The sequence below is a fragment of the Somniosus microcephalus genome, chromosome 33 (genome assembly GCF_052327205.1).
Source record: "Somniosus microcephalus isolate GS21.2 chromosome 33, FLI_Smic_1.0, whole genome shotgun sequence".
Taxonomy (NCBI): Eukaryota; Metazoa; Chordata; class Chondrichthyes; order Squaliformes; family Somniosidae; genus Somniosus; species Somniosus microcephalus.
Genome location: NC_141019.1, coordinates 33,069,085 through 33,087,046, shown reverse-complemented (window position 1 = coordinate 33,087,046; position 17,962 = coordinate 33,069,085). Strand labels below are relative to the sequence as shown.

The 17,962-nt window shown below is 47.3% G+C and overlaps 1 protein-coding gene across 2 annotated transcripts in view; it reads left to right on the top strand.

Moving 5' to 3' along the window:
• Positions 1–3,381, top strand: part of LOC147097123 (signal transducer and activator of transcription 5B-like) — a 108,790-nt gene extending 105,409 nt beyond the window's left edge. For both annotated transcript variants that reach the window (XM_085972986.1, XM_085972985.1), the window contains one exon: positions 546–3,381. In XM_085972986.1, coding sequence (XP_085829112.1) covers positions 546–642 — 97 coding nt within the window. In that variant the 3' untranslated portion in view covers positions 643–3,381. The remainder of the gene's footprint in view (positions 1–545) is intronic.
• Positions 3,382–17,962: the final 14,581 nt, after the last annotated feature.

Below are 17,962 nucleotides of genomic sequence, written 5' to 3'. Positions count from 1 at the left end.
TCTCTTGCACAACAGAGGTGGAGGAAACACTTATGGAAAGATAATGCATGGGTTCCACCTGCAGCTCAAGAAGCACCAAGCAGTGGGGCAGCCCCCTTTCTGAGGGCCCACTCCACCCATCCCTCCTCCCCCGTCAAGCACCAACTAGTCGGCACAGATCCACTGACAGGTCATTACCCACCTAGGCATTACTAGCAACCACGCTGTTCAAAACCCACTGGCATGCAATGCACCCCCACTCAACTTCAACCTAAGCCTGAAGTCAAGGAACAGCCCTAACCCAATTATTGTGTCGTGCCACTCAAATGTACACAACTGTGTGAGAGCCTCAGTGTGTCTTGGAGTCCTGTGTGATGAATTGAGATTCAACAAACTTTACACAGCTCAGTAAAACCAAAGTAAGATTATTTATTAACTTCAATAGTAAATACAATTTGTAACTGAAATAAGTGGGGTTTTTTCTTCTTTTGAAAATCTTACTACAGTACATGGCCCCACTTTTAGAAACAGTCGTGTCACATTCTGTTCTTTTTTTCTCCTCTTAGTGTGGAAAACCTTCCTGTACCCTCCGAGTTAGAGCTGAACGCACTCCTGAACATGAACCCAATGGATATCTCTCTTGTAAATTCGACTGAGTTTTGAGATGGCTGAGAGTTTAGGAAAGAGCACTCTCCAGTGCCAAGCTATACAGGTGGCTTTTTTGTTGCAGAGGGCTCATTATGTCAATTGTTGAGCTTTGAATTAAGATTTCTGTTGACTACATTATGCATTTTCCTGTGCAAATAGAGAGATTAACTGTTAAACCCAATTTAAACCAACAGTTAATTGACCAATTTCTTCTCTTTCCCTGTGAGGGAGATGTCCTCCTCTGATTGGTGGTCCCCCTGGTGCCACAGAGAAGTCCAGGCCACAGCATTGCTGTGGGGAGATGCTGAGTGGAGGGCAGGCACTTTTGTTCAAATTGATGGCTGGTGCAAAGCAATTGGCAAGTTTGGGCACCTTGTGCATTTAAACTGGAAAGGAAATTGAACATAAACTTGCTTAGTGTGGGAAACTCCGTACAGTCAAATCTACTTAAAGCCTATATTTGTCATGAATCCTATTAAAGATGTTGGCTGAATTTAGCCCAGGGTAAAGTGAACCCCTGTTCCCCACATGTTTGTAACAATGAGAGTTCACTCGATGTGCTGAGAAGAGGCTGTGGTTTCCTTGCTGTGATTTTAATGAGATGTATTAAATTTGTGTTCGGGTAGCCAAGACAAGCTGATGTGCTGTTTTATAGCATCTATCAAACCTGCCACGACAGTCTACCCCTAATAATCAATTTTTTGAAAAAAAAGTCAAGTAATGTAAATAACACAACAAAGTGGGAATTTAGTACTTTAAAAAAATTCAAATTATCAAGACAATTCAAATTAAGTGACTTTGAATTAAAAGGAGTAGACTACATAATAAATCAATATCTCCTAGCCTGGAATAGTCACCCATCTATTGACAACCACACTCTGGCACAAAGAAGCTTTATTTTCTAATTAAGTATTTAAAGAATATTGTAGTATGCTTGCAATTAAACCAAAATTATAAGTTTCAAATCTCCCTGCATATGCTTTTTAAAAAGTTAACCGTCTACAGATTTGGCAAGAATTGGCAGTCTCACTCACAGCCCACAGGACAACTAGTGTGGGAAACTGATGCAGTTGGCAGGGCAGGCCATTTAAGGGAGTTTTTATAGATGATGTGCTGCTGTTCTATGGAGGGAACAACAGTAGTCCTTTAAAAATTACAACGGTTGTGATTTCGGTGTCTGCAGGATGCAAGAACCAATGGTTTTTCAGGAGAGCTGTTTCAGACGTGAGAGAGCCATTTAAAATCCAAGTGCACTAAATTGATCTTTCAGTGGACTTGTGAGGATACGATGTAATGTACTTTTGCTTTGCAGTGTTATTCAACTGTTAATGTGAAAATCTGTACACCTGTATAGAGGATATTTTCAAATGCCATATTGGGACAGGAACTCTTGTATTGGAGCGTGCTGCAAGGATTGTTTCGCCATTGCAAATTATGACCTTTTTAGTGATTAAAGTAAAGAATTTATTTGAAGTTAATATAATTTGCACACAAATTAAGAACATATTGGAGCACAGAATATGAAATGCCAAATTGACTCATCAAGCCCGCTCCTCCCACAGCCCGTGTGCACTCTCCCCTATCATGGACTCTACCCACCCATTTAATCTCCTCCCACAGCCCGTGTACACTCTCCCCTATCACGGACTCTACCCACCCATTTAATCTCCTCCCACAGCCCGTGTACACTCTCCCCTATCACGGACTCTACCCACCCGTTTAATCTCCTCCCACAGCCTGTGTACACTCTCCCCTATCACAGACTCTACCCACCCATTTAATCTCCTCCCACAGCCCATGTACACTCTCCCCTATCACTGACTCTACCCACCCATTTAATCTCCTCCCACAGCCCGTGTACACTCTCCCCTATCACGGACTCTACCCACCCATTTAATCTCCTCCCACAGCCTGTGTACACTCTCCCCTATCACAGACTCTACCCACCCATTTAATCTCCTCCCACAGCCTGTGTACACTCTCCCCTATCACAGACTCTACCCACCCATTTAATCTCCTCCCACAGCCTGTGTACACTCTCCCCTATCACTGACTCTACCCACCCATTTAATCTCCTCCCACAGCCTGTGTACACTCTCCCCTATCACTGACTCTACCCACCTATTTAATCTCAGGAGGGGAAGTTCTGTATAAATACTCACTAATCCCTAAAGGTAATCCAATCCAGAATATGCATCCAGCTTCACATTTCAATAATTCAACTTTCACTTTCTGCCCTCCACAGACAACATTCCCTTTCCCCTCTTCCCTCAGTTATCTTAGCCTATACCTATCCATAGAAACTCTAGTTGGGTGCAAAAGCATGATCTACAAATGGCCTGTTTCAACTTGTGCTGTTACATTGGCTTATAGGAGTTAGCATGCTTCAGTATGGCTGCCTGAAATGATGCCCTCCATAGACTCCAAGAAGGTAACTTTTGATTTGTCCTCTAATTACATAATGTAGTGTCAGTTTTTGTAATCCACTGTACATATTACAAAATCTAAATCCTGAATATGTTAGAATTTTCTGGGGGCTTGACCCAATACAGTCATATACACAGGGTGTGTGTTCACTTCATCATTAATGCGGTTTGGCTGTCGATTGTTTTCTGTATTGGTGACATAGCTCATACTATTTTATTTTTCCATTTGCACTTACTGTTTAAGGCACAAAACGTATTCTTTCAAAGTGAATGCTGAAAACCTTTCCAGCTTGTAAAAAAAGGCTGAGAATAAAAGTCTTCGATTTTGGGTAATGCATCATGTCTTATTTTATTCTTTCCCCAGATTTGATTTAAAGAGAAATTCCCACCCCTCTATATTTTTCTCCTCCTTCTTCCTCTGATTGTGCTGACTCCTTTGCTAAGGTGCATATCCATTCGTCCAAATGGCCATTAGAAAGACAGAACTTGCATTTATGTAGCGCCTTTCATGACCTCAGGATATCCTAAAGTGGTTTACAGTCAATGAAGTACTTTTGAAGTGTAGTCACTGTTGTAATGTAGGAAACGCAGCAGCCAATTTGCACACAGCAAGCTCTCACAAACAGCAATGTGATAATGACCAGATAATCTGTTCTAGTCTTCCCCTCACCTCCCCTTTCAGCATTCCGTAGGGACCGCTCCCTCCGCGACACCCTTGTCCACTCTGCTATCACCCTCAACACCCCTTCCCCTTCGCCCGGCACCTTCCCGTGCAAGCGCAGGAGATGCAGCACATGCCCTTATACCTTCCCCCTTCCCACTGTCCAGGGCCCCAAACACCCCTTCCAGGTGAAACAGCGATTTACTTGTACTTCTCGCAATCTAGTATACTGTATTCACTGCTCACGATGCGGTCTCCTCTACATTGGGGAGACCAAACGCAGATTGGGTGACCGCTTTGCGGAACACCTCCGTTCAGTCTCTAAGGGTGACCCCGAGCTCCCAGTCGCCTGTCATTTTAATTCACCACCCCATTCCCACTCGGACCTCACCGTCCTCGGCCTCTTGCATTGTTCCACGGAAGCTCGGCGTAAGCTCGAGGAACAGCACCTCATCTTTCGATTAGGCACTTTGCAGCCTTCCGGACTCGACATAGAGTTCAACAATTTCAGATCATAACCTTGGCCACTATAGTCTGTGTCTTTTTTTCTTCTCCCCCACATGGCAGCTGTCTTTCATTCTGCCAGCACAATTCACACTTCATCTAGAGCCATCCTTTGTTTCTTAACCTGTTCCATTACCATCTCCTCTTGCCTTGAATATCTCTTAATGTCCCTTAATCTCTCCGCCTTCCATCCTATCACAGGCCTTCCCTTTTGTTCTTTCATGCCCTCCCCCATTTCCCAGCCTCTTCACTTGCTTAAAAATCTGTTCCATTTCCTGCTTTTTTCCAGTTCTGACGAAGGGTCATCGACCTCCAACGTTAACTCTGTTTCTCTCTTCACAGATGCTGCCTGACCTGCTGAGTTTCTCCAGCATTTTCTGTTTTTATTTCAGATTGCCAGCATCTGCAGTATTTTCTTTTTGAATCTGTTCTAGTGATGTTAGTTGAGTGATAAATAGTGGCCGCAGGACACTGGGGATAACTCCCCTACTCTTCTTCGAAATAGTGCCATGGGATCTTTTACGTCCACCTGAGAGGGCAGACTGGGCCTCGGTTTAACATCTCGTCCGAAAGACGGCACCTCCGACAGTGCAGCGCTCCCTCAGCACTGCACTGGAGTGACAGCCCAGATTTTGTGCTCAAGTCTTCAAGTGTGAGTCTAGGCAATGTGTGTTGGCAAGGTATTTAGACGTGTGCAGGATCACAGACAATCTTGAATCCTGTCCTCAGCTGGCATCTGCACACACACTCTGACACTGACGCCAACCCTAAGGCCTTACTGCTGCCATGGCAGAGATCTGACTGATTCAGCACAGACTGGGGATGGAACCACCTTCTCCTTCCTGGTCTCTGTGGTTTGTTTCATAATTGACATACATTTACCAATTGAGCCATCGTGGGTTGCTTTTGTTCTATGTTGGGTATGTTTCAGAGCTGTCAGCTGCTGTTAATGCAGGCACCACTATCTATTAAGCTCTGCATTGATACTGGATGGTGTTCCGACACACAGAATAACGTGGCCATCATTATTGCAAATTTACTTGGAAATTATTTGCAATTGAGTTTGGGAAATTCCCAAAATATAAGAAAAGAATGATTGCAATTATGTTTACTGTCACCAGATGCCAGCTGTGTACCTTGTAAAGGTTATTCGCAATTTATGATGTGAGCCACCTTTTCAGTATTGATGCTCTTCAAAAGAAAATGGGAAATTGTTTTGCATTCAAAGAAAGACAGAAAGACTTGCATTTCTATCGCGCCTTTCACAACCTCCGATGTCCTAAAGCACTTTACAGCCAATTAAGTACTTTTTGAAGTGTAGTCACTGTTGTAATGTGGGAAACGCAGCAGCCAATTTGCGTACAGCAAGCTCCCACAAACAGCAATGTAACAATGACCAGATCATCTGTTTTAGTGATATTGATTGAGGGAAAAATATTGGCCCCAGGACACCGGGGAGAACTTCCCCCTGCTCCTCTGAATAGTGGCCGCGGGATCTTTTACGTCCACCTGAGAGCCATCCAAAAAACAGCACCTCTGACAATACCTGCATAGCCCCTTTACACGGGGCTATGGCGGTATAGTCAGGGCAGAGGGGGTGCACCCAAAGTGGTCCTTGTGTCTTCCTGTCCCATGCTAATGAGGTCCCTCCCACTGACCCCGCAATCTCCAGCAGGGTCAGCACTGGAGGGCACTGCTGGGCACCATCTCGGTGTAACCGCCAGGATCACGACCCAAGGAATTATGGGGCCATTGTATATGCGTACAGCTATGGTTCAGTATTTCCTTGGCCCTTTTCCCTCCAGTTTCGCCCTCTGATTTTTCTTCTCTTCTGGCGGTTCTATATTTGCCATGGTACTCCAGTATCTCACCCAAGTGGACATTCTAAATGTCTGTACAGTGAGTGTCAGCAGGCTGTTAGACTGAGAGTGCCATCACAGCCTAACCTGATCTGTCTTCACCTGACCTACGCATGCACACGCGCGTACTTTCCAGCACGGGTCACTGGATTGCGATCGGGGCAAAGTAAATGATCATTTTTGTTTTATTTTAATTTAGCAAGTGTTCAATATAAAGTTAAATGAATATTAACTAACTTTACTACAGATTGTCTTGTTGAAAGATTCCTAACACTGCTTGACATAGAAATTTTGGAGGAGGTGTCACCAGAAGGATCTTTCTGAGCTTCTGCAAGGAAGATACTCAAAGCTGCCCCAACATTCCCACCATGCTGACAATTAAAGGACTCCAAGGAGGCACGGAGTGGCTTGCCAGCAGAAGACTGGCATTAGTCCGCAGAACCAGCCTGCTTGGCTAGCTGTATCTAGCCAAGTTGCGTAGCAGGAATGTAATATTAAACTCAACAGGATCAAATAAATTTTTTGTGCATTGAGCCTTCAAGGCACTTTCTGTCCTGTTCTCTTCAGTTGTGAGTAAGGGAGAGTAATTGTGATAACTTCTGATCCCTATTTGACGTGCTTCATGTTACATGCAAGATTCATGCTGTTGCTCTCGCAAGTTGGCCCTATGGAGGATGTTGCTGCTGAGCCTACGCTGCCCTCCAGGGTTTCTCTTCTGTGTCGTGCCCCATTGATGTTAGATTCACTGTACCGTGTCTATCCGCTCCTGTTCATTTGCTTCTTCTCCATCCCCCTCCACAGGCAACACAGCAGCAACCCTTGGGATGAGGGTGACTCATCTATAGATGTGAATGTAATTTAGGAACAAATGACTGAACTCCCCACCCTCTGTGAAGGCTTCTCTTATTTTAAAGGCACCTGTGTAAGAGATTGAACTTTATATTTTAGTGCAGATCTTTAGGGGGTGGGAATGAGTACTATATATGTCTTCGGATGTGCTAATACCACCCACATCACATTTGGCTAAGTGGCTATCTTTTTATTTTAATTGTTGTTTAGACAGTGATGGAGTAAAGAAGCTGAGAACACAGGAGTGTACAGGAGCAGAAGAGACCATGGTGGTTTATCTGGCCAGTACCAAAATTTGGAAAATGCCATACTGGTAGCAGAGATTTGGCTGAAAATCATGAGGGTAGCTCCACCCTCTAATTCTAATAGGCTCTCAGCACCTTGGAAACAGGCAGTGGAGAAAGGTCCAGCAACCAACAATACTGCAGGAAGGGCTGGTCTAGAGACTAAGGAGATATGCAAAGAAGAAAAGGTAACTTCCACCTCAAAATAACAATGCAGGGTGCAAAACGCAGTTAAATATCCATGTATCCACAACAAACACAACTTTTCAATGGTTTTGAATGGAAAGGTAGCTTTGAGAATCCAGCAAATTCAAGAGGGAACTGGATGGATATTTGGTAGAGAAAATAATTGAGATCAGAGATACAAGCCCCAAAATTGTGATGCTCCACTGGCAACACAAGGGCGTTGCCCAAGTCGCTGCAGGAACAGAGTGGGCCAATGGGAAACTGCTGCCAATGAGTCTTGATTTCAACACAGTGAGAACATAAGAAATAGGAGCAGGAGTCGGCCATTTGGCCCTCCAAGCCTGCTCCACCATTCAATAAGATCATGGCTGATCTTCTACCTCAACTCCACCTTCCCGCACTATCCCCACATCCCTTAATTCCCTTAGTTCCCAAAAATCTATCGATCTCTGTCTCCAATATACTCAACGACTGAGCCTCCACAGCCCTCTGGGGGAGAGAATTCCAAAGATTCACCACCCTCTGAGTGAAGAAATTCCTCCTCATCTCAGTCCTAAATGGCCGACCCCTTATCCTGAGACTCCACATCCAGGGGGAAACATCCTCTCAGCATCTATCCTGTCAAGCCCTGTGATGCACTATCAATTGCTACAAAAGACTGGAGATTGAGAAAGTAATAAACAGGCTTTTATTACCAAAGAACAGAGCATGCCTCTTGTGGTTGCCTGGTATCCAAAAGGGCCGGAGGCTTCTGAGCAGCGACCTTTATACCCAGCCATGAGGGTGGAGCCAGGGGCGGAGTCAGCTGAGGCATGCACAGACAAGTACAACAATATGCAAGAGTGAACAACAGTACTAACAGTGAACAACAGTACTAACAACAGTGGTGAACAACAATACTAACAACAGTGGTTTACCACATTCACCCCTTGTTTAGAATTGAGTCCGGCGGGGTGAAGTGCACTAAAAATTCGTGTACTGAAGTCTATCAGGAGGCCTTGTAAGCCGTCCTGAGCGTCGGAGCAGCGGCGGTGATGGTGCAGCATCCAACGGTGAACCCGGTGTCTCGTTCAGAGGAGGTGTAGCAGGTGGCGGACCCTGGGGCTGCTGCATGCCGTCTACAGGGGTCAGAGCATAGGTAATGGGAGGTAGCGATGGTGGTCTCTCAGAGGCACCCGAAGGTGCGAGGTCTCGTGCGGGGACTGTGTCCTGGGGGTAGGCAGGAGTAGCGGTGGGTGGCGAAGAGGGTGTTTCAGGAGCACCTGCAGGTGCGAGGTCTCGAATGGAGACTGTGTCCTCCCGCCCGTCCGGGTACACCACGTAAGCATACTGCGGGTTGGCGTGGAGGAGGCTCACCCTCTCGACCAGGGGGTCCGCCTTATGGGTCCTCACGTGCTTCCGCAGTAGGACGGGACCTGGAGAAGTCAGCCATGTTGGTAGCGAAATCCCCGACGTGGACTTCCTGGGGAAGGAGAACATTCTCTCGTGAGGAGTGGCATTGGTGGGTGTACAGAGCAGCGACCGAATGGAATGGAGCGCCGCAGGGAGGACCTCCTGCCAGCGGGAGGTCGGAAGGCCCTTAGATTTTAAGTTTAAAAGGACTGCCTTCCAGACTGTCGCATTCTCCCTTTCCACCTGGCCGTTACCCCGGGGGTTGTAGCTGGTGGTCCTGCTTGTAGCAATGCCTCTCGCGAGCAGGTACTGCCGAAGTTCGTCGCTCATAAAAGATGAGCCCCTGTCGCTATGGATATAGCTAAGGAAACCGAACAAGGCGAAGAGGTCATTCAGACATTTAATGACCGTGGTACTGGTCATGTCCGAGCAAGGGATGGCAAACGGGAAACGGGAGTACTCATCAATTATATTGAGGAAGTACACATTGCGGTCAGAGGAGGGGAGGGGCCCTTTAAAATCGATGCTCAGCCGCTCGAAGGGGCGCGTGGCTTTGATCAGGCTCGCTCTGTCTGGCCTATAAAAATGCGGCTTGCACTCGGCACAGATCTGGCAGTTCCTGGTCATGGTCCTGACCTCCTCGATGGAGTAGGGCAGGTTACGGGATTTGATAAAATGGAAGAACCTGGTGACCCCCGGGTGGCAGAGGTCATTGTGGAGGGTCTGTAGCCGATCAACCTGCGCGTTGGCGCACGTACCACGTGATAGGGCATCTGGGGGCTCATTGAGTTTCCCGGGCCGGTACAAGATATCGTAATTGTAGGTGGAGAGTTCGATTCTCCACCTTAAGATCTTGTCATTCTTGATTTTGCCCCGCTGCTTATTATGAAACATAAAAGCCACTGAACGCTGGTCAGTGAGCAGGGTAAATCGTTTTCCGGCCAGGTAATGCCGCCAATGTCGCACGGCTTCCACAATGGCCTGGGCCTCCTTTTCGACAGAGGAGTGTCGAATCTCGGGGCCCTGGAGGGTCCTTGAGAAAAAGGCCACGGGTCTCCCCGCCTGGTTAAGGGTTGCAGCTAGGGCAAAGTCGGATGCGTCGCAATGTCTCCTTTTATGAGAGTGAAGGCTGCACAGGCCTCTGCTGTCAGGGGGAAGGAGGCGGACTTGATGAGGGGTCGGGCTTTATCCGCATAGTTGGGCACCCACTGAGCATAGTAAGAGAAAAACCCCAGGCATCTCTTCAGTGCTTTCTGGCAGTGGGGGAGGGGGAGCTCCATAAGGGGGCGCATTCTATCGGGGTCTGGGCCGATGACTCCGTTCTCCACTACGCAGCCAAGAATAGCAAGGCGCGTAGTACGAAACATACATTTGTCTTTGTTGTATGTGAGATTCAGCCGCTGGGCCGTCCGGAGGAATTTCTCTAGATTAACGTCGTGGTCCTGCTGGTCGTGGCCGCAGATGGTGACGTTGTCTAGATATGGGAAAGTGGCCTGGAGCGCGTTCTGGTCAACCATCCGGTCCATCTCCCGTTGGAAGACAGAAACTCCGTTGGTGACGCCGAAGGGAACTCTGAGAAAGTGATAGAGCCGACCGTCAGCTTCAAAAGCTGTGTACTGGCGGTCCTCAGCCCTGATGGGGAGCTGGTGGTATGCCGACTTCAGATCAATCGTCGAGAACACCCGGTATTGTGCTATCTGATTGACCATGTCAGATATGTGGGGGAGTGGATATGCATCCAGCTGGGTGTAGCGGTTGATCGTCTGGCTGTAGTCAATAACTAGGCGCTGTTTGCCGCCAGCCTTCACCACCACCACTTGTGCTCGCCATGGGCTATTGCTGCTCTCGATAATTCCTTCCTTCAGGAGTCTCGCTACCTCGGATTTAATGAAACCCCTATCCCCGGCACTGTAACGCCTACTTTTGGTAGCGATGGGCTTACAGTCGCGGGTGAGGTTAGCGAACAAGGAGGGGGGGGAGACTTTAAGGGTGGAGAGGCTGCAAATGGCGCGCGGCGGGCGATTTAAAAACTGCTGGCTGCAGACTGTGAGAGGGGGGAGGGGTCCACCATACGCTAAAGTGACACTCTTAAGGTGGCACTGAAAATCCAACCCCAGTAGGACGGCAGCGCAGAGATGGGGCAGGACCAGAAGTTTAAAATTTTTGTATTCAGTACCCCGCACTGAAAGAGTCACCATACAGTAGCCACCGACGTCCGCTGACTGGGCTTTGGAAGCCATAGAGATGCGATGACGCGTCGGCAGGACCGGGAGAGAGTAACTGCGCACCGTGTCGGGGTGTATAAAACTCTCCGTGCTCCCGCTGTCAAAAAGGCAGGTAGTGGCGCGGCCGTTTACCGTAATGTCCATCATGGACCTGGACAGTTGATGCGGGAGAGATTGATCCAGCGTCACGGAAGCCAGCGTATGTTCAAGCGTGTCGATGCGGTCGTCCGATGAGGCGGTGGTGGAGTCCGGGTCCCCCGTAACCAAAGTCGGAGGCGTCCAAGATGGCGGACAAAATGGCGGCGCCCACGGTCCCGATCCCCACGCGGCTGGGGGAGCCCAAGATGGCGGACAAGATGGCTGCGCCCACGGTTCGCACGCAGCGCTGCTGGCGTTAGCGGTCTTCCCTTTGCAGGCGCTAACGTAGTCACCTTTCTTCCCGCAGCCGGAGCAGGTAGCATTCTTCGCGGGGCAGCGTGCTCTAGGGTGTTTAGCTTGGCCACAAAAATAGCATTTTTGTGCCTTGGACATCGCTGCAGCAGTCGGAGGTGGCGGTCCCATGGCCCAAGATTGCGGCGTCCACGGCGCGGGGCGATGAGGGGAGAAAGCGTCCATATTTCTGTGGGCCGCGTCGAGCGAGAGCGCGAGGGACACTGCCTTTGTCAGGTCTATTTCACCCTTCTCCAGCAGCCTCTGCCGGGAGTAGTCGGACCTTAGACCCGCAACGAAAGCGTCTCGTATCAGTCCCTCCGCATGTGCCGCGGCCGATACTTCCTTGCAGTCGCAGCCGCGTCCGAGTACCCGCAGTGCCCGTAGGAAGGCTTCCACCGATTCCCCGGGCTGCTGTCTGCGAGATCTTAAAAGGTGCCTGGCATAGACCGTGTTAACCGGGCGTGCATACTGCCCTTTCAGTAGGTCGATAGCCGCCGCGTAGGTCGTCGCATCTTGGATTAAAGTATAGACTTGGTGGCTCACCTTCGAGGCCAGGATTTTCAGTTTATTTTCATCAAGAGTCACGGTCGAGGCTTCCAGATACGCCTCAAAGCAACGCAGCCATTGTGCGAATTTAGTCGACGAACCCGCTTCTTGGGGGTCTAGGTCCAGGCATGTTGGTCTGAGGGCTCGCAGCAGCGCCTGCTGCTCAGCGTTTTGCGCCATCGGTTGATCAGCATCCGCAGCCAACATTTAACTTTGGTAATAAAATTGATGCACTATCAATTGCTACAAAAGACTGGAGATTGAGAAAGTAATAAACAGGCTTTTATTACCAAAGAACAGAGCATGCCTCTTGTGGTTGCCTGGTATCCAAAAGGGCCGGAGGCTTCTGAGCAGCGACCTTTATACCCAGCCATGAGGGTGGAGCCAGGGGCGGAGTCAGCTGAGGCATGCACAGACAAGTACAACAATATGCAAGAGTGAACAACAGTACTAACAGTGAACAACAATACTAACAACAGTGGTTTACCACACCCTGTAAGAATTTTATATGTTTCAATTAGATCATCTCTCATTCTTCTAAACTCTAGAGAGTATAGGCCTAGTCTACTCAATCTCTCCTCATAGGACAATCCCCCCATCCCAGGAACCAACCTGGTGAACCTTTGCTGCACGCCCTCTAAGGCAAGTGTGTCTTTCCTTCGGTAAGAGACCAGAACTGTACACAGTACTCCAGGTGTGGCCTCACCAATGCCCTGTATAATTGTAGTAAGATTTCTTTACTCTTATACTCTAATCCCTTTGTAACAAAAGCTAACATACCATTTGCTTTCCTAATTGCTTGCTGTACCTGCATGTTAACTTTCTGTGATTCATGTACAAGGACACCCAGGTCCCTCTGAGTGCAAACATTTCCCAGTCGCTCACCATTCAAAAAATATTCTACTTTTTTGTTTTTCCTACCAAAGTGGATAACTTCACACTTCCCCACATTGTATTCCATTTGCCTTGTTGTTGCCCCTTCAGTCAACCTGTCTATATCTCTCTGCAGCCTCTTTGCGTCCTCCTCACAGCTTACTTTCCCACCTAACTTTGTATCATCAGCAAACTTGGATACGTTACACTCAGTCTCTTCATCTAAGTCATTAATATAGATTGTAAATAGCTGAGGCCCAAGCACTGATCCTTGCGGTACCCTGCTAGTTATAGCCTGCCAACCTGAAAAAGTCCCGTTTATTCCTACTCTCTGTTTTCTGTCAATTAACCAATCCATGCTAATATATTAATGACTTGGACATGGGTGTACAGGGCGCAATTTCAAAATTTGCAGATGAGACAAAACTTGGAAGTATAGTGAACAGTGAGGAGGAGAGTGATAGACTTCAGGAAGACATAGACAGGCTGGTGAAATGGGCAGACACGTTGCAGATGAAATTTAACGCAGAAAAGTGTGAAGTGATACATTTTGGTAGAAAGAATGAGGAGAGGACGTTTAAACTAAATGGTATAATTCTGAAGGGGGTGCACAAACGGAGACCTGGGGGTATGTGTGCACAAATCGTTGAAGGTGGCCCCAACTGGAGTACTGTGTCCAATTCTGGGCACCACACCTTAGGAAGGATGTGAAGGCCTTAGAGAGGGTGCAGAAAAGATTTACAAGAATGGTTCCAGGGGGCTGAGGGACTTCAGTCACGTGGATAGACTGGAGAAGCTGGGGTTGTTCTCCTTAGAGCAGAGAAGATTGAGAGGAGATTTGATAGAGGTGTTCAAAATCATGAGGGGGTCTGGACAGAGTAGATGGAGAGAAACTGTTCCCATTGGCAGAAGGGCAGAGAACCAGAGGACACAGATTTAAGGTGATTGGCAAAAGGACCAAAAGTGACGTAAGAAAAACTTTTTTATGCAGCGAGTGGTTGTGATCTGGAATGCGCTGCCTGAAAGGGCGGTGGAGGCAGACTCAATCGTGGCTTTCAAAAGGGAGTTGGATAAGTACCTGAAGGAAAGAAATTTGCAGGTCTACGGGGAAAGGGCGGGGGAGTGGGACTAGCTGAAGTGCTCTTGCAGAGAGCCGGCACGGGCTCGACGGGCCGAATGGCTTCCTTCTGTGCTGTAACCATTCTAGGATTACTCCAATCCAATGAGTCCTAATTTTGTGTAATAACCACCTTATCGAATGCCTTCTGAAAATCCAAACACACTACATCCACTGGTTCCCGCTTAGCCATCCTACTAGTTACATCTTCGAAAAACTCTTAACAGGTTTGTCAAATACGATTTCCCTTTCATAAAACCATGTTGACTCTGCCTAATCATATTACGATTTTCTAAGTGCCCTGTTACCATGTCCCTAATAATAGATTCTAGCATTTTGCCTACTACTGATGTCAGGCTAACTGGCCTATAGTTCCCCGTTTTTTCACTTCCTCCTTTCTTAAATAGCGGTGTTATGTTTGCTACCTTCCACTCCTTGGGGAATGTTCTAGAATCTAGGGAATTCTGGAAGATTAATCCCAGTGCATCCACCATCTCTGCAGCTACCTCTTTTAAAACCCTAGGTCCAGGGGATTTGTCACCACTTAGTCACATTAATTTCTCCAGTACTATGTCTTTACTTATACTGATTTCTTTAAGTTCCTCATTCTCTCTAGGCCCTTGGTTCCCCATTATTTCCAGAAAGTTTTTTGTGTCTTCTACCGTGAAGACAGATACAAAGGGGGAAAACTTTGGTTGATTAGCGCCTCCCGTTGGTGCCCTAAGAGGCAAAGCAACTAGCGCCCGGGCACGGCGATGTTTGCGCCGCTCGCAAAATTGACCAAACATTTTGCGGCGTCATTAAACACTACCGCCACAATCTCCTGCGCCCGCAGATCGTGACGTCAGTCGAGCGTGTAGGACTGGATATTCAGTCGTGCCCCCTGCCTTTCCGCCTGCCGCTAGCAACGACAGGTAGAGGGGAACGTTTTGCAGTCGGGAAGGGGCTGGGGGAGCGCTATTTAAAGACAGCCGCTTCCTGCCTTTTTTTGTCGGCAAAATTTTTGGTTTTGACGCTGTCCTAAGGAGTTTTGGCCTTCGGCACCACTTTTGAGGTTCTTAAGTGCCAAGCTCTTTCCCTGGGCCTATCCATTAGTGCTTCCAACACAATTGCTTTTGAGGTCTCCTCAGGCCGAGATTCAAGGCTGCAATGAGCAGGGTGGACGGCGCCAGTGTGCCTGTGTTCCATTGCTAACTGACATCACCTGAGCTTCGCCAGCGCTCTGAGGTAGCGCCTTGCTCCTCGACGTTAGCGCCTTAAGACAGTTGTGTAGCGCCTGATTTAACGTTCAAATCACCTCCAGGGGCGATAGAGGCCAAGTTTGCAGTTGGAGGCGATAATTAGCGCCAGGCGCTAAACTTTGCACCCGGCCGATAATAGCGCCCCAAATGGGGCGATACCGAATTTCTCCCCCAAAGTATTTGTTTAATGTCTCTGCCATTTCCTTATTGCTCATTATAATTTCGCCTGTCTCTACCTCTAATGGGCCCACGTTTACTTTCACTAATCTCTTTATTTACATACCTATAGAAATGTTTACAACCTGTTTTTATGTCTCTTGCTAATTTATTCTCATTCTTTATTCTCTTTCCTTATCAATTTTTTGGTCCTCCTTTGCTGAATTCTAAAATCCTCTCAATCCTCAGGCTTACTACTCTTTTTGGTAACATTATAAGCCTCTTCCTTTGATCTAATACTATCTTTAACTTCTCTTGTTAGCCACGGTTGGACCACTTTTCCTGTGGGGTTTTTGCACCTTAAAGGAATATATATTTGTTGTAAATGATGTATTAATTCTTTAAATGCTAGCCATTGCTTCTCTACCGTCATACCTTTTAATGTAGTTTCCCAATCTACCTTAGCCAACTCGTCCCTCATACCTACATAGTTTGCTTTGTTTAGATTTAAGATCCTAGTTTTGGATTTAACTAAATAACTTTCAAACGCAATATAAAATTCTATCATATTATGGTCACTCTTCCCTAAAGGCCCCTTTACTACAAGGCTATTAATTAACCCTTTCTTGTTGCACAATACTAGATCTAAAATAGCCTGTTCCCTAGTTGGTTCCTCAACATACTGATCTAGAAAACTATCTTGCATACATTCCATGAATTCGTCCTCCATACTGCAAATTTGGTTTGCCCAGTCTATATGTAAATTAAGTCCCCAAGATTACTGTTTTACCCTTGTTACATGTGCCTCTAATTTCCTGATTTATACTCTGCCCTACATTACAACTACTGTTTGGGGGCCTATAAACAAGTCCCGCCATGATCTCGCCGCTGATCCCGCTGCTCTCACGCTCTTTATAGCGCCGCTGATCCCATTCCTCTCGCTGCTCTCGCGCTCTTTATAGCGCCGCTAATCCCGCTCCTCTCATTGTTCCTCTCACCGCTGCTCTCACACTCTTTATAGCGCCGTTGATCCTGCTCCTCTTGCTGCTTAATTTTAATTAGTTAAAGTCTTTATTCAAAGACTATTTGTAGTTATATTAATTCGTTTAACTCGTTAAGTTACAAATTTAATAAAGTGCGTTATAGTTTCCGCTCCTAGTTTTAAACCACTGTCCTAGGTTTGAGAGAAAATACCTTAATACTCACCCACCAATCATCTACTCGCTGTCCTGTGATGTCGCTCCTTCGTTTTTGTTGTTGAAATCGCCAGAGCTTCAGATCTGCATTGGTCTCTGCCTCCCGCTCAGTTTAAGTGCTGCCGCCTCCTCCGGTGCTGCTGCGGGTTAGATACAGAGTAAAGCTCCCTCTACACTGTCCCCATCAAACACTCCCAGGGCAGGTACAGCACGGGTTAGATACAGAGTAAAGCTCCCTCTACACTGTCCCATCAAACCCTCCCAGGGCAGGTACAGCACAGGTTAGATAGAGAGTAAAGCTCTCTCTACACTGTCTCATCAAACACTCCCAGGGCAGGTACAGCACGGGGTTAGATACAGAGTAAAGTGTAGTGTATGTGCCTTTAAGAGCCCCATGTGTACTGTAATGCCGGTAATGGCCACTCGGGCTATATAAGCCTGTATATTGTGTTGTATCAGTTAGTTCCCCTCCAGACTTTGTTTAGTAAACACCTATGAAACCAACTCCTGTCTTCAGTGTCTCTATCAACACACAGACACAACAGTGGCGACGAATTGGAAACGGACTTACCCGTAATTCGGCAGCACCTCTGGCGTCCAAAGTTGAAGAAAAATCAAGAAAAAGAAAAAGCTGTGGTTTCACCAGCTAGCCAAGCTGGTGGCAGGTACTACAATAATCCTTCCTGGGCGTCGGGCTGGGGCTCCAGCGGCTGGCTCTACAGCTGGGCCAAGCAGCGAAAGCGGAGGCAAGCAGTAACAGACGGGGAGGGAGCACTCTGGAGATGGCCGGCGCTGCAAGCAGGTCGGCGTTCAGACCTAGCGAGAGAGTCCGGCGGGAACGAGTCTCCAACTGTAAATAAATAAATAAAAAGAACGGAAACCGCGGGAAACAGCGTTGTCATCGGCAGCAGCGGCGGGGAAGCGCGGGAAGCGCCATATCTTTTCTGCAGAAAAGAAAGAAAAGCACGGGAAGCGCCATTTTATTTCTAGGATGCCTAAGTCTGGCAATATTGATGCTTTTGATAACGAGATAGAAGATTGGACACATATGTGGAAAGAGTGGAGGTATATTGCACCGCAAATGGAATAGAAGATGAAAAAAAAACTTCAGTACTGCTAAATCTAATGGGCGCAAAGACATACGGGCTGTTACGAAATTTAATCACTCCAGCCAAACCAAAGGACAAGAATTTTAAAGAAATTGTTGATACCCTACAGGAGCACTTAAACCCAACACCGCTGCTGATAGCGGAACGATTCAAATTCTTCAAGAGAAATCAACACAAGAATGAAAGTAACGCTGATTACCTCACCGAATTAAGAAAGCTATCAAAACACTGCCAATTCGGGGCAGGACTAGCAGATTATCTTCGAGACAAATTCGTCTG